The following is a 21,583-nucleotide window of genomic DNA, read 5'->3' as shown; positions in this document are numbered from 1 at the left end:
CTTACCTTACCCCCAACTTGTCAGCCACCCCATGAGCCTAATTAGGATCAGAAGCCTTGATGAGCCTATTGTGGAATGTTGAATGGCTTTCCTAGATTTGGTGGCACCACTTGGATCATCTAGTCTGACCTGCTGTGTACCACAGGCCAGAGAATTTCACTCAGTGATTCCTGCAGTGGACGGTTTCAGAGTAACAGCCGTGTTAGTCTGTATTCGCAAAAAGAAAAGGAGTACTTGTGGCACCTTAGAGACTAACCAATTTATTTGAGCATGAGCTTTCGTGAGCTACCTGCAGTGGAGAGAATTATGCTTCCCTGTTTTATAAGCGACGTTATCAAGCCCAACAACTTGCATTATTGCTTCCACAGTTGAAGAGCCTACTGTGGCTTATGGGGAGGAGAGGAGATAACGCGGAAGAAGTCTGGACCCCCTGCATGGAGCCTGGGAAACAGCAGGAAGAATGGAGGATGGAATCAGTCTTCACTCCCCTGGAATTTCTCTACAGAGGTCAGGGAGCAGTAGGAGGCATGGGGGAATGTCTCCTCTGCAATCCACACATCTTCCCCTCCTCCCTGGCTTCCCCTCTGCAGAATTATAAAGAATAGTACCAAAGAGGCAGAGCACTTTCCAGGATAATTAAACTAATTTGTCCAGTTTGATCTCTCCCTATTCTCTATGGCTCCAAGTTATAAGGACATATGACCACTCAAGAAAACTGACCTGAGAAATGCCCAGTGTCAAGTATGTGAGATGCTGTCTCTGTGTTTGACACTGGGAGCTTGGAGAACACATGGGCTGCAAAATTACAGGACTAGGGAAAAACTTAAACCTTGAGTAATTTTTATTTAAGTAGCACTTCCTAAATTCTCTGGGAAAATTCCTCTCATGCTTGACTTTTAAGCCAAGCAATTTGAAAACAAGTTGGTTATGCCAACCAACATTTAAAGGGAGCTAGAAAAATGCAGCTTAGAATGGAAATTCCATTCGGTTTTGTGACAGATGCACCAACCCTGCACCAGACATGAAGAGGTTAAAGAGCAGCTTTGGGCTCAGACACGAGGCATGCCAATCTTGGAAGAGGAGCCTTCAAAAGCGAGAAGCTCAGTTCAGAAAGCTCTAATGCGGGGAGGGGAACAGAGTGTTCATCCTCAGCTCTTAGGAAGGAGTATAGTGGAGCACCCAGCTAGCTTAGGTTAAATGCAAAAACCAAACACTAGGACAGATGGCTGGAGGCTCAAGGTATGAATGAGAAGGTGGAGCTGCTTTTTATTTGGGTTAATTTGGTTTCTTTTCATTTGTTACCTTGAGGACTGAGACTAGGAACTGGGCTGCTGCTGAGAATATGAGCTCTCTGAGGAGAGGGTAGATGCACTGTAGGAAGTAGCCCCAGGAAGAAGCAAGAGTTCTGACCGAACAGACCTTAATCACTTGCCACAAGGATTCTTGGGCTTGAACCTTGGGTAGAGGGAGGGCTGGGTTCCCTTACCTCCTCATAGGAAAATCTAGCCAGAAGATCCCAGACACAAGAGGCTAGAACAGGGGAGGGTAACTTGAGCCAGAGAAGGAGCCAGAATTTACCACTGTATCTTGCCAAAGAGCCACAATAATTAGTCAGCAGCCCCCCTATCAGTGCCTCCATGATCAGTGCCTCCTGCTCCCTCCCCCGCCTCCCAATCAGCTGGGAGGCTCTGGGGGGAGGAGCGAGGGCATGGCAGGCTCGGGGAGGGGGCGGGAAGGGGTGGAGTGGGGGCAGGGCCAGGGCCTGGGGCAGAGCAAGAGGTTAAGCAGTGAGCTCCCCTCAGCACACTGGAAAGTTGGCGCCTGTAGCTCCAGTCCTAGAGTTGGTGCCTATACAAGGAGCCACATGTTAACTTCTGAAGAGCCGTATGTGGCTCCGCAGCCACAAGTTGGCCACCCCTGGGCTAGAAGGATTATTGGGCCTGGATGAGGTCTATCAACTTGTGTGAGGGCCTGGGAGTACTAGATGAAAACCCTGATTCACCCCAAACGGGATGAGACCAAAGGTAACCCAGCTGGAAGGCTGAGTCACAATGCAAAAGAGGACCACTAGTGGACCCGAGCAGCAGGACTACAGAGAACAAAACCCTTCAATGCTTCTCCTAGCCAGGAGGCTGTGCTCCAGCTGGTGTTGAGTCACTTTGCTGCCGGTCTTAATTATGGAGTTGCAATACGCTCCTCCATAATGCCATCAGTAAATAATTGTATTGCAAGATGTACTGGAGAATAGCTTAATATTTAATCGTAAGGGATTGGAGTGCAGTTAGCTCAACATTTGGGGGGATGAACTGGGTTGCTGTAGGTATAATAAGTGCTTGCCTATTGGCCAAAGCTGTAGTGGTATCCTCATTAATTACATGTTGAAAAGAATCTAAAGAAACCATCGGACCATATCCCCAATCTTCACGTAAAGATGGATAAAAATAAATCTTAACCAAATACTGACGTTAAAGTAATACAATGCAGATTCCTCTTGCTGAGAAAGAGGACGTTAATGATATACAAGGCCGTGCTGTGAAGGGAAAAGAGTGGGTTGACATTGTATATAATCATTTTTTTCCTCTTCTGTAGATTGCTTGCTCCGGATTTTGAGCATTTAAAAAAAGTTTGCCATAGACTCTTGAGACCACACCCTTCCCCGGTGCTTAATTTGTGCCAGGGCTGAGCCCCAGCACCTCTAGGCTTGGCAGTTGATAGCCCCGGCACCTCTGGGCTTGCTGGATCAGTTATGAATATAAAAAAAATTATTCAGCTCCGGCACCTTTCATTACAAATTAAGCACTGCCCTTCTCTAAACCCTGAGGGAGTTCTTCATCAAAGCTTCTCTCTTTTTTTGATACATGTCGGCATTCCTGTGATGTCCTTGGTGGTTAACTTTCTGTTTAAAATAGTGTTTCCCTCTGTAGCGGAGGAGACAACTGGTACCCTGGGCTGTGAATTATTTGGTGAGTCATCAGTTAATACATCCTGAATAAAACACTGCAGCAGCTGCTAATTTCTGTTTACTGCTTGACAGTATGTACAAAAAAAGAAAAGGTAATTGACATTTGGAGCTTTTTATTGGTTGGGGTGTGTACATACAAACACACACAGAATTTTCTTTATGTTTTTTCAGACTCCAAGTCTCTATTTGTGTGAATGTAAGGCAAATATGCTTTGCGCTCCACTCCCCCCATCCATAGATGGTGGTTCAGGAAGGATGTAGGAATTTCCATTCCAGAAATAAATGATTTAACACTGTCACAGATTTGCTGTTAATGCTTGTTTTCATCATTCTTTAAGTGTAGCTCACACCAAAAAAAGGAAAAACCTGGTTTTAAAAAAGGCTAAGTACAGCTACACTACCACTTATGTCACTCAGGGGGGTGAGTGACATAAGTTACACTGACCTAAGCACCGGTGTGGACAGCATCAATCAGTGGCAGAGTTTCGCCCGCCAACTTAGCCCTGGTCTACACTATGAGTTGAGGTAGAATTTAGTAGCGTTAGATCGATTTAACCTTGCACCCGTCCACACAACGAAGCCATTTTTGGCGACTTAATGGGCTCTTAATCGATTTCTGTACTCTTCCCTGACGAGGGGATTAGCGCTGAAATCGACATGTGTGGACGCAATTCGACGGTATTGGCCTCCGGGAGCTATCCCGCAGTGCTCCACTGGGCAGCGCTCTTAACTCAGATGCACTGGCCAGGTAGACAGGAAAAGCCCCGCAAACTTTTGAATTTCATTTCCTGTTTGGCCAGCGTGGCAAGCTGATCAGCACAGGTGACCGTGCAGATCTCATCAGCAGAGGTGACCATGGAGTCCCAGAATCGCAAAAGCGCTCCAGCATGGACTGAACAGGAGGTACTGGATCTGATTGCTGTATAGGGGGACAAATCCGTGCTATCAGAACTCCATTCCAAAAGACGAAATGCCAATATATTTGAAAAAAAAAAAAATCTCCAAGAGCACGAAGGACAGAGGCTATCACAGGGACCTGCAGCAGTGCCGTGTGAAACTTAAGGAGCTCAGGCAAGCCTACCAAAAAATCCAAGAGGCAAACTCCCACTCGGGATCAAAGCCCCAGACATGCCGCTTCTATGATGAGCTGCATGCAATTCTAGGGGGTGCCCCTACAACTACCCCACACCTGTACATGGACTCCTGCAAGGGAGTCTCACACAACAAGGATGAGGATTTTGGGGACGAGGAAGATGATGAGGAGAGGGAGGTTGAAGATAGCGCACACCAGGCAAGTGGAGAAACTGTTCTCCCCGACAGCCAGGAACTGTTGATCACCCTGGAGACAGTACTCTCCCAACCTGGGCTCCCAGACCTTGAAAGCAGAGAAGGCACCTCTGGTGAGTGTACCTTTGTGAATATACTACACAGTTGAAAAGCAAGCAGGTTTAATGATTAGTTTGACCTGAAGACTTGGGATGCATTCGCGGCCAGTACAGCTACTGGAAAAGTCTGTTAACATGTCTGGGGATGGAGCGGAAATCCTCCAGGGACATCTCAATGAAGCTGTCCTGGAGGTACTCCCAAAGCCTTTGCAAAAGGTTTCTGGGGAAGGCAGCTTTATTGCGTCCTCCATGGTAGGACACTTTACCACACCAGGCCCGTAGTATGTAGTTTGGAATCATTGCATAAGAAAGCATGGTAGCGTGTGGTCCCGGTGTTTGCTGGCATTCAAGCAACAGCCGTTCTTTATCTCTCTGTGTTATCCTCAGGAGAGTGATATCATTCATGGTCACCTGGTTGAAATAGGGGAATTTTATTAAGGGGACATTCAGAGGTGGCCGTTCCTGCTGGGCTGTTTGCCTGTGGCCGAAAAGAAATCATCCCCATTTTTAGCCACACAGTCGGGAAGAGGGGTGAAGTGATCATCCCAAAGAATTGGGGGTGTGTGTGGGGGGTTTTGCTGCATGTTAACCTGAAAACATCAGCCCCTCCTTTTAAATGGCCAGTGTGTCTTTCTGAATTTTACTCTCCCATTTTTTCTTCCCACAGCTGCAAATGTTTCAACGCTGCCACTAGCATCTCCATCCCAGAGGCTAGCGCAGATAAGAAGGTGAAAAAAAAACAAACAAACTTGCAATGAAATGTTCTCCGAGCTCATGCAGTCCACCCAAACTGAAAGAGCCCAGCAGAATGCGTGGAGCAGACAATGGCAAAGTCCAGGAAAGCACAAAATGAACGCAAGGACAGGAGGGATGTGCGAGAGGACAGGTGGCAGGATCAAGAGGAAAGGTGGTGGCAGCATGATGAGAGGAGGAAGGATGCAATGCTGAGACGACTGGAGAACCAAGCAGATATGCTCCAGCATATGGTTGAGGTGCAGGAAAGGCACAGACCGCCACTGCAGCCCCTATGTAACCAACCAGCCTCCTCCCCAAGTTCCATTGCCCTCTCATCCAGATGCCCAAGAATGCCGGGGGGGGGGGGGGCGCACTCTGGGCACCCAACCACTCCACCCCAGAGGACTACCCAACAACAGAAGGCTGGCATTCAATAAGTTTTGAAGTGCAGTGTGGCCTTGTCCTTCCCTCCTCCCCCACCCCACCTGGTGCTTCCCTCCTCCCCCACCCCTCCCAGGCTACCCTGGCAGTTATTCCCCTATTTGTGTGATGAATTAATAAAGAATGCATGAATTTGAAACAACGAGTTTATTGTCTCTGCAAGCGGCGATCAAAGTGGGGAGGGGAGGGCGGTTGGCTTACAGGGTAGTAGAGTGAACTAAGGGGGCAGGTTTTCATCAAGGATGAAAACAGAACTGTCACACCGTAGCCTAGTCAGCCATGAAACTGGTTTTCAAAGCTTCTCTGATGCACAGCACGCCCTGCTGTGCTCTTCTAACTGCCCTGGTGTCTGGCTGGGCGTAACCAGCAGCCAGGCGATTTGCCTCAACTTCCCACTCTGCCATAAACATCTCCCCCTTACTCTCACAGATATTGTGGAGCACACAGCAAGCAGTAATAACAATGGGAATACTGGTTTCCCTGAGGTCTAACCAAGTCAGTAAACATTGCCAGCGCGCTTTTAAACGTCCAAATGCACATTCTGCCACCATTCTGCACTTGCTCAGCCTGTAGTTGAACAGCTCCTGACTACTGTCTAGGGTGCCTGTGTATGACTTCCTGAGCCATGGCATTAGGGGGTAGGCTGGGTCCCTAAGGATAACTATAGGCATTTCAACATCCCCAATGGTTATTTTCTGGTCTGGAAAGTAAGTCCCTTGCTGTAGCTGTTCATACAGACCAGAGTTCCTGAAGATGAGAGCATCATGTACCTTTCCCAGCCATTCCACGTTGATTTTGGTGAAACGTCCCTTGTGATCCACCAGTGCTTGCAGCACCACTGAAAAGTACCCCTTTCACTTTATGTACTGGCTGCCTTGATGGTCCAGTCCCAAGATAGGGATATGCATTCCGTCTATCGCCTCCCCACAGTTAGGGAATCCCATTGCAGCAAAGCCATCCACTATGACCTGCACATTTCCCAGAGTCACTACCCTCGATAGCAGCAGCTCAGTGATTGCATTGGCTACTTGGATCACAGCAGCCCCCACGGTAGATTTGCCCACTCCAAATTGATTCCCGACTGACCAGTAGCTGTCTGGCGTTGCAAGCTTCCAGAGGGCTATCGCCACTCGCTTGCGAACTGTGAGAGCTGCTCTCATCTTGGTATTCTTGTGCTTCAGGGCAGGGGAAAGCAAGTCACAAAGTTCCATGAAAGAGCCCTTATGCATGTGAAAGTTTCACAGCCACTGGGAATCATCCCAGACCTGCAACACTATGAGGTCCCACCAGTCTGTGCTTGTTTCACAGGCCCAGAATTAGTGTTCCATGGCATGAGCCTGCCCCATTGCCACCAGGATGGCCAAATTGCTGGGGCCCGTGCTTTGAGAGAAGTCTGTGTCCATATCCTCATCACTCTTGTCACCACGCTGCCATCGCCTCCTCTTGCAGGTTCTTGTTCTGCATATACTGCATGATAATGCACAAGGTGTTGACAATGCTCATAACTGCCGGGGTGATCTGAGCGGGCTCCATGCTTGCTGTGGTATGGCGTCTGCAGGAGAGCAGAGTTGCAGGGGAAGCGTTGGTTGGATGACCAGTTTTGCAGACCTACTGCACTGTCTGCTGCCAGGACACAACAGCTGAGTGGGCTGCACGCTTGCCGTGGTATGATGAGACAAGAGCAGCCGAGCAGAGTTGCAGTGGAAGTGACCCTGTGAGACCACCAGGAGAGCAGAGTGGCAGCAGAAGCTGTGGATGAGGACAATGGTTTGCAGTCCTACTGCTCCATCTGCTGAAAGTGGTATGGCGCCCGCATGGACAAAAGGCGAGAAACGATTGTCTGCCATTGCTTTCCTGGAGGGAGGGGCAACTGACAACATGTACCCAAAACCACCCACAACAATGTTTTGGCCCCAGTAGGCATTGGGAGCTTAACCCAGTATTCCAATGGGCAGCGGAGACTGCGGGATAACTACCTCCAGTGCAACACTCCGAAAGTCGACACCAGCCTCGGTACTGTGGACGCACTCCGCCGGCTTAATGCACTTAGTGCATAGTGTGGGGACACACACAATCCACTGTATAAAATTGCTTTCTAAAAAATCGACTTCTATAAATTCAACCTAATTTCGTAGTGTAGACATACCCATAGATACTGCCCCTCATTGGGGGTGGATTAATTAAGTCAAGAGGAGACTCTCACCCATTGGCTTAGAACATCTGCACTAGCAGCGCGGCTGCACTGCTGTAAACTCTCTAGTGTAGCCATAGCTTCTGACTAGCTCTATGAGCAAACAAACAAGCAGAAAATCAAATGACTCAGCATAGAATCATAGAATATCATGGTTGGACGGGACCTCAGGAGGTCATCTAGTCCAACCCCCTGCTCAAAGCAGGACCAACCCACAACTAAATCATTCCAGCCAGGGCTTTGTCAAGCCTGACCTTAAAAACTTCTAAGGAAGGAGATTCTACCACCTCCCTAGGTAACGCATTCCAGTGTTTCATCACCCTCCTAGTGAAGAAGTTTTTCCTAATATCCAACCTAAACCTCCCCCACTGCAACTTGAGACCATTACTCCTTGTCCTGTCCTCTTCTACCACTGAGAATAGTCTAGAACCATCCTCTCTGGAACCACCTCTCAGGTAGTTGAAAGCAGCTATCAAATCCCCTCTCATTCTTCTCTTCTGCAGACTAAACAATCCCAGTTCCCTCAGCCTCTCCTCATAACTCATGTGTTCCAGACCCCTAATCATTTTTGTTGCCCTTCGCTGGACTCTCTCCAATTTATCCACATCCTTCTTGTAGTGTGGGGCCCAAAACTGGACACAGTACTCCAGATGAGGCCTCACCAATGTCGAATAGAGGGGAACAATAACGTCCCTCGATCTGCTCGCTATGCCCCTACTTATACATCCCAAAATGCCATTGGCCTTCTTGGCAACAAGGGCACACTGCTGACTCATATCCAGCTTCTCATCCACTGTCACCCCTAGGTCCTTTTCCGCAGAACTGCTGCCTAGCCATTCGGTCCCTAGTCTGTAGCAGTGCATTGGATTCTTCCGTCCTAAGTGCAGGACCCTGCACTTATCCTTATTGAACCTCATCAGATTTCTTTAGGCCCAATCCTCCAATTTGTCTAGGTCTCTCTGTATCCTATCCCTGCCCTCCAGCGTATCAACCACTCCTCCCAGTTTAGTATCATCCGCAAATTTGCTGAGAGTGCAATCCACACCATCCTCCAGATCATTTATGAAGATATTGAACAAAACCGGCCCCAGGACCGACCCCTGGGGCACTCCACTTGACACTGGCTGCCAACTAGACATGGAGCCATTGATCACTACCCGTTGAGCCCGACAATCTAGTCAACTTTCTACCCACCTTATAGTGCATTCATCCAGCCCGTACTTCTTTAACTTGCTGACAAGAATACTGTGGAAGACCGTGTCAAAAGCTTTGCTAAAGTCAAGAAACAATACATCCACTGCTTTCCCTTCATCCACAGAACCAGTAATCTCATCATAGAAGGCGATTAGATTAGTCAGGCATGACCTTCCCTTGGTGAATCCATGCTGACTGTTCCTGATCACTCATGTAAGCACTTACACCCTGATTCTGCGAACATACTACTCATGGTAGTAAAGTTAAGCACATGCGTTAAGTGTTGGCAGGATCCAGGCCTTAGTAACACTCTAACTCTCTGCAGCCTTCTGAAGGTATCGTTTAGGCAGAATGTTAATGAAAGTGGGACCGAAGTCAGAAGACCTATCTGTCTGAGGTGCAGTCAATGCAGGAACTGGTGAGAGGAGAAATCACCTGGCCACCCCTTTGTGTCCAGTCCCTGGCCCCCAGGCTAAATTAGAAGTAGTTTGGTTTGGGCATTGGTCCCATGGTCCATTTCATGTGTGGCAAACCCTGCCTCATTAGGTTCCATTCTTTCCAAATCACATTTTGGTGAGAAGTTTAGATAAAATTTTCATGTTCTGACTCACTTCTAATAGGGAGACTGCTGTTCTGAAACTGCACATGGTAATTCACAGGACAGTTGTTTGAATTTTTCATAACAAAAGGAAAAAAATAAACCAAAAGGATTTATTGCAAAGCTGCCACTTTTGGAAATCAATGTTTGTGACAGGTTTTAGAGTAGCAGCTGTGTTAGTCTGTATTCACAAAAAGAAAAGGAGTACTTGTGGCACCTTAGAGGCTAACAAATTTATTTGAGCATAAGCTTTCGTGAGCTACAGCTCACTTCATCGGATGTTTGTGAGTTATTCTTTTATCTTGAACTGTAGGTAATTAATTTTTTTGCAACTCAGACTTGTTCTGACTTGATCTACATATAAAACAATATATAATCTGGGGAATTTTTTTTATGTCCTCTCCTGTTTTTAAAGCCATTATTTTCAACTGTTGCTAACCAGGCAATGAGGATACTTTAAGGTGGATTAGCAGATAAGATGTTTTAAAAAAAAAAAAAAAGAAAAGTTTTTTTAAAACATCTTTTTTGACATTTATGTTTTTTTACAACGACTAATGGGTTAAGGAACTGTGGGCGTATTCCTAGTCCACTAGTTCATGTATAAAGTGTAACTATGAACTGCTGTGCAAAACAAACCTGGGTTCATCCCAAGCATTTGTTCCAAACATGATTACAAGTAAATGTCAAAGGTAAGTGGAAATATTCAGGAAAAGGGAAACACTCTAGTGCTTCATAGTTTGACATCAAAATAAACATTTGAAAAGTGCAAGTTTTATTGCTATAACTTAGAAACAATTGAAAAACAACCACTGCAAATGTAAGGACTAGAATAGATAAACAGAACCCACCCACTAGGTTTCCCGTTGCCTGTTATAAAAATGATTATTTTTAGTATTTTATTTTCATATGTCTTACAATGTTTCATAATAAGCTAAACAATCCCAACACACAGTAAAAATCCAGTGAAGTACAATTTAACCATCAGTTCTACCACTTCAAGAATTTAGCTGCTGTCCTTCCTTTAGCTGTCTGCCATAGCAAAACCTGAAGAAATGTAAGGAATGAACAGATTACCACCAGCATGAAGGTTTTAACACTATATAAAAAACAAACACAAACTACACACACAATTGTTACATGTAATGTATATAATTTATCATAACTAATACTTAGCATTTGTAGAACACTCTCCATATGAGGATCTCAAAACACTCTACAACCATTTGTGGTTTAAACCTCAGAACACCTCCTTACTTTAGGTAAGTAATTTCTTTCCTTTATGTTAAAGATAGGAATGCTGAGGCACAGAAAACAGAAATAACTTGCCTGAGATCACAAAACAAGTTAGTGTTAGAACAGTAGTCTCCTGCTCTCCAGTGTTGTGCTATAGCCAGCACAGAAAGTTGCCTGCATAGCAAAAAGATTGAAAACTACCAAGACAGCAGAATGTCCGTTAGCTCCATTTTAAACATTAGAAATACATGATCCGACACAGAGAACAGCTGGGAAAAACAGTACACTTCTCACATATACATATAGAAGCAGTAGTTCGAGCAACATGCTACTATATGAGGAAGTTCCACAGTCAGCTTATGCATTAAGCCAAAGATCACATTATCAGACCATTGAAACTAGGATTTATTGCAGAAAACTAATTTGCAATACTCTCAGAAGAACTTTGAGTCTATAAAGTAATGAATGGAGCAAACAGAGCCACAACTATCATCTGACTGATTATGCTAAATGAAAATTCCTGATTTAAAATGAAAGACAGGAGTGCAGTATTCTGTGCCAGGTCAGAGAAATAAAAGCACATATATTACAAACACAAATGTTTCCGGTTGTACTATGTTCACATTGTCATGGAATGGTCTAGAGTCATTCACAGTGTTAGAAGTTTCTATGGAAATCTGATATATGTATATTTAAAAAAAATAAGTTTGAAAACAAAAGTTACTGTGAATTTAAGTTGGCCAGTTTTCAGACCTCAGCTTCCAATTGTGTTCCTCTGATTGGGGCGGATAGCCAAAACTTGAGCAAAGAGTGCTATAGAGTAACTCATCTCTTTTAAATAATTCTAACTGAATGTTACTAACTGGAAAGCTGGTAAAATATCTCTGAATATTCCTATTTCTGCAAATCGTGCAACAACACATCTGCACATTTGTATGCCCCTAGAGATTGACATGGATACACACGGCAAGGTATGTGTCTATGCACAGTGAATTTCATGTCCTTTGTAAATATTACAAAAAAAAGTTGCATGTTTAATTTTGAGCCTGCTAACCCTTACCATTCGCTAGTCTGTGCGTACTGTACAAATGTAAATCACCCCTTTCCCCAACACCTAAATGCTCTCCTCTATTCCAAACGGGGCTGCTAAAACTTTATCACTTACCTACTGGTCTATAGAAAAGGAGTACTACTTGTGGCACCTTGGAGACTAACCAATTTATTTGAGCATAACCTTTCGTGAGCTACAGCTCACTTCATCGGATGCATGCAGTGGAAAATACAGTGAAAATACTATTGGTCTATGTCACTCCTTTGAATCCTTCCATTGGCTCCATCTTTTTTACCACATCAAGTTTAAACTTCTCATCCTTGTCTTCCATACCTTACAGAGCTCTGCTGTTACTTAAATCTGACAGTTTTAGTGTGTCACACACCTATCTCCTGTCAAAGTAGCCTAGATTTTTCTTTCATTTACACAGGTGTCAATTAGAAGTAAAATCCATTGAAACCAATTATTTACAGGACCAGTATAATGGTATAATCCTATTATGTATTTACAAATGAAGGGCCCAGTCCTGTAAGATGCTGGATAGTTTCAATTTCCACCTTAATCAACCTTAATCAATGGGAGGTGAAGGCACTCAGCACTACCCAGGAACAGGCCTAAATGTAAACCCTGTGCTCTTGACAAGTTGCTGTTTTAGGTGTATGCATTGCAAAGGTTGGGTGCATCTAATCCAAAGGTGTTAAACAAGCAATTAAATAGTTTGGTCCAAGACTGCGGTGAAGCTTTGAAATACAGCTCCTATAGACTGGCTTTCTGCTATACCTATGTGCACAGGATTTAGCAGTGAAGAAAGTTATTTTGTTATCAATAAAAAGTACAATAAGGGAGATGACCCAGAGTAAACCCTGACTGGCTGTATTTGCTGCTCCTCCCAACAGCAATATGCTTTTGGTAATGATGCTTAGGTTTCCAACAAAACAAAACAGAGCAAAACAAGATTTCCTTGTTTTTCTAGTTCAAAGGGCTTTGTATGCTGTTGTATTTTGTAGTTGCACAGAATTATGCTGTTGTGTTTACCAAAGCTCTTATTATCTTAATAAGAAAAGGAGTTCTTGTGGGCGTCCGATGAAGTGAGCTGTAGCTCACAAAAGCTTATGCTCAAATAAATTGGTTAGTCTCTAAGGTGCCACAAGTCCTCCTTTTCTTTTTGCGAATACAGACTAACACGGCTGCTACTCTGAAACCTGTTATTATCTTAATGTCACCTCTAATGCAACTGTATGTCTTACTGCTTTTAAAAATATATATTTTATGCCATCTACGCAGTTCTGTATTTGTCCTGCATGTTAGAGAAACATGTTTATATTGAATGCTACTGGATTTATGAACATGTCAAAACTGTACGTATTTGCTATGAAATGCTGCAAACAAACAATATAAAACTACAATTTTAACAGTAAGGCTTTATCTACTTCTGTTTTTGTTTGTTTACATTGGTCTAGTGACACAAATCTAGCTGCACTAATGCTAACCTCTAATGGTAGATGTGCAGAGTTTATATTACTGATGGGGGCAGGATGAGGGTGAGCACTCATTCCACAGCATGACACTTCCAGTACCATACTGTCCTGTAGTACCTTGGTGAGATACTGTTTCAGTACTGAATCCAAATGAATACTACAACCACTCTTTTCAGCCACATGAAGATTTTGTTTGGCGGTCTGTTATTGGCCCAGCCCAGCCTAAGCCTGTGAGATCTGATAAAATCACACTTCAATTGAATACAGGCAGCTTTAAACAACTTCTGTTTTTTAAAATCCTCCAGTTTCCATTTGTGCCCATTGTTATCTATGTTTAGTGCTGACTCTTCAGTTCCAGACCATAGCAATGAGCTAAACACCCTTTTAGATTTGTTTCTTCCACGAAACCATTAATTTCTAACTATTGATTACCTTAGTATACAGACAAACAGCATTATGTCTAAGAACTAATATTACTTGTAAATAATTTACATAGAATCCCAGCCATTCTATTTAAGTTAGTGATGCATTTCTGGTGTGTACATATTTGATGGTATAAGATCCTGCCAAGCAATCAGTTATAGCCAAAGATAGACATTTGTTGTAGGGAGAGACCTTGCTTATTTGTGCCAGGATCACCTATAGCACTATATAAATAATTAACAATTCTAGCCTCTAGGGGAACCATCTCTAGACAAACTCTGTCAGTGAAAAAACTGAATTTTCTTAATGTCTACTTTGAATTTGTACATGGACCTGAAGCTACCACTCCTTTGACTTCCTCCCTGACTTGGGTACATTGCTACTCATTAACCCTTCCCATGTCCCTAGAAAGGTAGAAATGCCTCTTATGCTGACATCCCAACACACTTAATTCTCACATGCGCTTTCTGAGGTGTGAGCAAGGAGAGCCATTGGGTCCTGATGTGAGCAGGCCAGCAGCCTAGGTTACAGAGCCAAGGTCTCCTGCCTCCTAAAACCAGTGGGCTCCTTGTTATGTTATTCTTAGGGCGTGTTCATTGAAATGACCTGAGGACAGGGTAACGAGATAGCAAGTGTGAAAAATTGGGATGGGGGTGCGGGGTAATAGGCGCCTATATAAGAAAAAGCCCCAAATACTGGGACTGTCCCTATAAAATAGAGACATCTAGTCACCCTACCTGATGGGCAGGTGGGCACACGGGTAATATGTCACACTCGTGGTGGGAGGCGCTCAGAAAAGCAGCCAGTACCCAGCCCTTTGGGAGTCGTACCCACAGGATGAGGACTGACAGGACCAATGGCTGCCCAGGCCTCATGTCACAGTTTCTGTTTAGAGACTCCCAATGGCCAGGGACAGCTGCTGCCTATGTGGTCACTGCACTGCCCAGCTCTGGGGGTAGGGCTCTATGGTCGCAGGCACAAACCCTGCAGTTCCATGGGGCCCAGCTTTGCTGTGAGTGGGATCGGCCCCCCCTGCAGCCTCTAATCGCAGGCGTGGGAGTAGGCTGGGATCCAAGCGGGGAGGGCTGGATTCGAACCCGCGGTCCCTACTCCAGTTTAAATACTCCCAAAACTCTACTCTCAATGACAGGTTTCAGAGTAACAGCCGTGTTAGTCTGTATTCGCAAAAAGAAAAGGAGTCCTTGTGGCACCTTAGAGAGTAACCAATTTATTTGAGCATGAGCTTTCGTGAGCATCCGATGAAGTGAGCTGTAGCTCACGAAAGCTTATGGTCAAATAAATTGGTTACTCTGTAAGGTGCCACAAGTCCTCCTTCTCTTTCTACTCTCAATGAAACAGGCCGCCCCGCTCCTGCAGGGGGCGTGGAAATCCGTGATCGACGGGCGGCAGCATCAATAGCGCGGGAGAACTAGCCTAGCAACTAAGCCGCTGTGCCCCCATGGGAACAGGAGGAGGCGGGATTCCGAAGACCCTGCCCCCAATGGAAAAAGAGCAAGGCGGGGCTGAGGGTTTCGATATCCCAATAGAAGAAGAGGCGGGCGAGGCTGGGAGACCCGTTGCCCAATGGAAAAGGAGGTGGGCGTGGCCCTTAGCGTAGCGCTGCAATAGAAGAAGAGGAGGGCGGGGACTAGGATCCCCAGGCACCAATGGGAGCCGAGTTGGGTGGGGCTGGGGCTGCTGTCACGGTGCTGCGTGCTGGGGCAAAGCGGGGGTAGAGAGTCAGTGCCACTGCAGTGCCGAGCTCGCTGCGCTGAGGGGAGGCAGCGGGGACCCAGGATCGCGGCCAGGAACGGCGCGAAACGCAGACCCGCGCTTCGCTCGCGGCCGGAGGGACCGAGCTCCGGCTCGGCCTGGGCACCGACTCCCCCGATCCCCTGGGGAGCCAGGGCGGTGGCGCCGGGACCGGGCGTCGCGCACCTACACTTTGGAGCCCCGCGACTAGATCCCGCTCTGGCCCGGGCTTGTCCCGTGACCCCTCCCTGCCAAAGGCCACCCCCCCCCCTCCCCCGCGGCTGCCCCCTGTGATAGCGGCCGTCTCCCTGATAGGTCGCCACCCCCGCCCCTGAGGCGATAGACGCTTGTCTCTCCTCTGTCACGACATGACGGGTGTCCCCATTGCTCGGTAACGACCCGCAGCCCGCTGCAGGGGGTGGCTGGACCCCCAGCGCCATAGGGTGCGCGTCCGCATCTCCCTGGCTGCTGCCGGCGTGTGATACAGCAGCCAGCCCGCCGTGCCTGTGCGGAGTTGGGCTGTAGCGAGTGCCCCCAGGCCACGCAGGCTGAGACCGGTCCCTGGCACCAGATGCGTTTTCATGTCGCAGTATCTAGCCCTGCACCACCTGTTACCTCCTTCCCCGTGCGTGGCTGGCGCCCCCTGCCCCACTGCAGCCTGCCCTGAGCGGCGGCGCTGTTGAACATGCCTCTGTTTGTCTCCTGTTGCTGTTTGCTGCTGCTGCTCCCACGGTGACTTTTTTTCCTCCTGGGTTCCCGTGATGGGCTCTGGGAGCTGATTCGCCGGAGAGATTTTTTTCGGGGGGTAAGGGAAAAAGAGGATGAGCCACGTGGGCAGCCCAGTGAAAGCCTATGACTTCTTGCTGAAATTTCTGCTGGTGGGGGACAGCGACGTGGGCAAAGGAGAGATCTTGGCTAGCCTGCAGGATGGAGCCACTGAGTCGCCCTATGGGTACAACATGGGTAAGTAGGACAGAGGCCATACCACTCCTGTAAGTGTTTTTTGAGATGGTAACTAGTTTCCCACTAGTTCCCTTCCCAGTCTCCGTTGTTCAGTGTTGCTATGCTTCTCCTCCCTATGACAATGATGAACTTCTCGTCTGGCGCTTCAGTCTGCTGCTGCCTGCCTCCCCTTTAACTATGTGTGCTCAAAGGCACCATTAGGCTATTCCAGATTCCAGCAATCAAGTTCCGTTGTAAATTAGAGAACTCGCAATTGAGTGGGAGGCAGAGGAACTATCTCCTACACCTGAATCCTTAGACTGTCAGTTGCTTGACACGTTTGAAACGGCTGCCTCCACAGATCTCTCCTGATATGACTGTGGTGTTCCCAGGCATAGTTGGAATGGGAAGAGTGCATGGAAAGTAGAGGAGGTGTGATGTTTTCCTATGCCTATGCTCTTGAAGAGGGGAGTGCAATCACTATCTGTTTTGGTTTCAAATCCTATGCCAGCAAGTCTCCACTTCAAAACTACTTTGGGAGCTAAGACTTGAGAGACATGCTTCATCAATGACAAGTAGAGATCACTGATCAAAGAAGTAGGGATCATCTGACCCAGAGCTGTCCTAATAACATTCTGTTCCGTGTTCCCTGTGACCAATAAGTAAAGAGGGGTGTTGAGCATTGGTAGAGTCGTCTTTATTTATAAATTAGAGTCATTTGCAGCAGAATGTTTTTGGATGTTTGTTCCTCTGTGGAAGTGTTGCCTTTTAAAGCAAATCATTTTTAAGGGATGGGTTATAACGCTCCTAGCCAACCTCCCTTTTACAAATTCATGACATATTTAACATGGTTGTACTTAGGTATTTTTTTAAACAAAGTATAACTAAACAAGATATACATTATTTCTTGTAGCTGCAAACCCAGCAACTGTTGAAATAAACACACATTTTATTTTAGGATGGTGTGTTAAACAGAGTCAATATTTTAGGATGGTGTGCTACACAGAGATTCAAGGATGTGCTTATTATAACTTTTGTGCATCACAGAAATGTGGTTTTTTAAAATTCTTATACAAAAATACTTACTCTAAAATGAATTGTTAGTCAGCAAATGATGCACTGATTGCAAAAAGCCAAAAAGGTGGATTACCAATTTGAGTGATTTTAAAAGTAAGGGAGGAGGGAAGAAAAGGGCATAAGACTGATAAGTTGCAATGAAATGTTACCATACGTCAATTCTTTGGAAAGTTTTATATTTTTGGAATATAAAAAACTTGTGACATCAAAGCAGTGGTCCTCTAAGATGGGGTTTCTATTTGTAGTTTGTTCCTTCATTTAACCTTTTAAGGAATGAGACTGAAGAGCCCACATCAATACCAGATATATTTGCAAAGGAGAGAAGTGTGAGCTACATAAACTGACTCAAAACTGAATTCTGATGGGTTGTGTGTAGGCAAAAGAGATGTCCTTTGTGGATTTTTTGTTTTGATGTTTTGATAGAACCCAACTCAGCTTCGCCATTTAGCTCTTCACTACAGTTCTAACATACCTTTATAGATCACCTTGCAAATTTGCTGACTGCCTTAAATGACTATCATTATCTTACCTCAGGTCTGCACTACAAATTTACATCTGTATAACTACTTCACTCAGGGGTGTGAAAAATCAACATCTGCCTAACCCCCGGTGTAGTCAACAGGAGAACTGAGTATTTAATATCCCAAATAATATGGGCCTGATACAAAATCCATGGAAGCCAATGGAAAGATCCATACAGACTTCAATGCTCGGTGTATCAGGCCCATACTAAGGGCTTGTCTTCTTATACAGCACTGCAGCAGTGCAGCTGCACCAGTGCAGTGTGCCGCTGTAGCTCTTTAGTGAAGGCGTTACTACATTGACGGCAGAGCTTCTCCTGTCAGCATCGTTAATCCACCGGTGCGAGAGGCAGTAGCTATGTCAACGAGAGAAGCTCTCCCATCAGTGTAATAATCATATACAAATGTGCACAAGGCAGTAAGTTTACATATCACTTCACAAACAGATAAGACACTTGACAAAGAAATTACACTCTAAATTATAAAAATTAAACAAACACAGTGGTTTGTGCCCACCCAAGGGTAATAAATCAGAAGGAGGAGAGTGAAGGAATTATTGGATATAAGAAGGAGAGAATGCTTGAAGAGGTGGGCCTGAAGAAGGAGTGTGGTTGGTGATTATTAGCAAGAAAAGGGGGGTGGAACCTAAACCAGAATAGGGACAGAAAATATTAAAGAATATTTAGATAAATTAGATATATATAAGTCAACAGGGCCTGGTGCAATTCATCTAAGGGTACTTAAGGAACTCACTGAAGCAACCGTGGAACTATTTTAATGGTTATCTTAGAGAACTAATAGATGATGAGTGAGGTCCCAGAGAACTGGAGAAGAGCAAACTTACTACCTGTCTTTAAAAAGGAGAACAAAGAGAACCCAAGGAATTATAGAGCAGTCAGGCAACTTTGATACCTGGAAAGATATTGGAAAAATTATTAAACAATCAGTTTGTAAGCACCTAGAATATAATAGGCTGATAAGTAATAGAGGTGGATCCTGAGGTTGGATTTGAGGAAAGAGAGGGTAGTTGATGGATCAGCTCAAAGAGGGTGATCCTTGGGTAAAGGTGGTGTGCTAGAAGGCATGGAGAGGTTTGCATGAAGCTGACATGGGTGGAAGAGGCTGGCATTGATGTCAGAAGTAACAGAACAAAAAGCAAGGGGAGGGTATGGGAAGCAAGGTTGGGAATTCTGTCTTGGCCATGTTAGGTTTAAGCTGACTGTGTAATCTTCGAGAGGAGATGTCAGAGAGACAGGCCGCAGTCCAACACTAGATACAGGGGAGAGCTGTAAGTCGTTGACATACGATTGTCAAAACCAGATGGGATTGTCCAGAGAGCATGTAAAATGAGAATAGGAAGGGGCCATATATCAAGTCCTATGCGACTCATATGAATAGAGGAGGTGGGGGACTCCAAATGGGACACTGAAGGTATGATTAAAGAGGTAGAAGAAGAACCAAGTGAGGACAAGTCATGATGGACAAGGGAAGAGCAAGGTTTTAAAAATGTGATTAGCAGTGTCAAAAGCAGATGTGAGGTCTGAAAGGATGAGGATGGAATAGAGGCCCTGAGATAGAAATTCTGAGAACAGTTTCAGTGGAGTAGTGAGCACAGAAGTCAAAGTAAAAGGGATTAATGAGTGAGCAGGAGGAAAGGAAGTTGAGGTATTGGTTGTAATAGAACATTTGATCAGTTTAAAGGTGAAGGGAGAAGGGGCAATAGTTAGCAAGAGAGGTGGGCTGAAGGGTGGATTCTTTAAGGATTGAGAATATGGGCATTATGTGAGCAGCCAGCTCTCTGCAGACCACCCATGGTCCACAGATCAGTTAGAGCACCTGTAGTTAAGTAGTCATAGTAAGTTTAGTTTCCCTGAGGTCTGTCTTCGCACTTTGTCCTGAAGGACAGATGCACTGTCAGGCTCCGAGTTGCCTTAGCACTATGTTTAAAGAAGCATTCCATTTGTTTACATCAGTGCAATCTTAAATGTTTCTCTCTTAATTTCTCATTAATGGGGAAATTCAAACTTCAAAACACTTCTAAAAGTCATGGTAGCTGTTCCTTTCTCAGTACTCTGAAAGAAAGCAGGGCTGTATTAGAACTGATCTTCTCGCTGCTAAAACTGGGGGGAGTAAATGCACATGGTTTGAATGGCAATATATTACTGATTCTGCCTGTGCTGTATGAGAACTGTCTTTGGTGAATAAAACTGCAGTGTTTTCCACTTACGTAACTAGCTTTCAGTTTATGCTCCTGAATTCCTATGAGCTTTGCTTGGTGGGGTTGTGGGTGCGGCCTGCTGGGTTGAGTTTAAAAGTTTTTCCTAGGAGTGTGTCTCTGAGCAAGAAACTACTAAAACCATTGTAAAGAAATCTTAGTCCACATGTTGTTTTTTTTTTAATGACCCTTTTTATGTAAAGGAGAACTGCTCTGTTGTTGCCTAAACATCAGTGCTCTTACACAGAGGGAAGCTTGCTCATGAACTAGTGTAAATTATATGTTGCTGATGTTGTAATTTGACAATTTTCATGACTGACATTTTCAGCGACTCACAAGCAAAGGAAAGGTTGCATTATGGGTATTTTAGGTATGACTCTAATGCTCTTGCATCTGAAATAAGGGTTTATGAGGGAGGGCACAAAGAGAGAATAGACTCAACAATGAATGTGGACCTAAGCCTTAATTTCTATGGAACATGAATCTTCATTATTAAAAAGAAGTTGCATGGATCCCTTTCCAAATGTAAATGAATGCAGTGATGTCTTTGAGTCTGCATGACTCACGTGCCTCTGCTGCTGCTAATAGTGGCAGAGTGAAATTAACATATTAGAGAGACAAACTGGGTGAGCTAATATCTTTTGTTGGACCAGCTTCTGTTGGTGAGAGAGACAAGCTTTTGAGCTACATCGAATTTTTCCTCAGGTCTGGGAAAGGTACCAGTGTCATGGCTAAATACCAGATCAAACAGATAGCGTCACATAAGTAGTTAGCACATTCTAAAGGACCATTCAAGCTGAATTGGCCCATTAAGACCCATGTAGTCACAGGACAAAAAAAGTGGTATTAGTGGGTTACAGATTGTTGTAATAAGCCATAATTTGTGTCTTTATTAAGATCATGATTTTTAGTGTCTAGCAAATTTATGAATTTAAGCTTTCACGATCATCTTTTGAAAGTGCTGCGCAGGTTTCCTTTGAGGATGAGGACTGATATAGAGTGATCACTTTGCACAAAGTGTTTACCCACAGGTGATGGGGTGGGTTTTTTTCATTTATCAACCCCAAACACACTGCCAGACTCCTCATCAGAAGCAAGCTTCACACAGACCAGGACACATCCACTCAAAGCAGCACCAGATCCTGCCAGAGCAACAGATGCAAAATGTGCAGACATATCTGTCACGCTCTCTGGAGCGGCTTGTGCCTGTGAGTGCCTACCTCAGGACAGACTGTCAAAACCAGGGCAGACACCCCAAACTAGTGGTGTGTTCTATAATTAGATTTCACCAACCCAGTAACAAATGTCAAATCCTGGATCATTGTAACAGTTATACCATGGAGTCACAGTCAGTTCCCTTAGACTCTCCAGTCTATCTTGCCACC

At 45.2% G+C, this 21,583-nt stretch overlaps 1 protein-coding gene across 1 annotated transcript in view; it reads left to right on the top strand.

The window, feature by feature from the left end:
- Window positions 1–15,414: 15,414 nt before the first annotated feature.
- The window catches only part of RAB40B (RAB40B, member RAS oncogene family), a 62,470-nt gene continuing 56,301 nt past the window's right edge, over window positions 15,415–21,583 (top strand). Inside the window, exon 1 of the mRNA XM_048818018.2 lies at window positions 15,415–16,406. Within this exon, the coding sequence (XP_048673975.1) occupies window positions 16,265–16,406 (142 nt within the window). The 5' untranslated portion in view covers window positions 15,415–16,264. The remainder of the gene's footprint in view (window positions 16,407–21,583) is intronic.

Source organism: Caretta caretta, chromosome 14 (genome assembly GCF_965140235.1).
Source record: "Caretta caretta isolate rCarCar2 chromosome 14, rCarCar1.hap1, whole genome shotgun sequence".
NCBI lineage: Eukaryota > Metazoa > Chordata > Testudines > Cheloniidae > Caretta > Caretta caretta.
The sequence above is the reverse complement of the archived record's forward strand: the minus strand, read 5'-3'. Positions and strand labels throughout refer to the sequence as shown.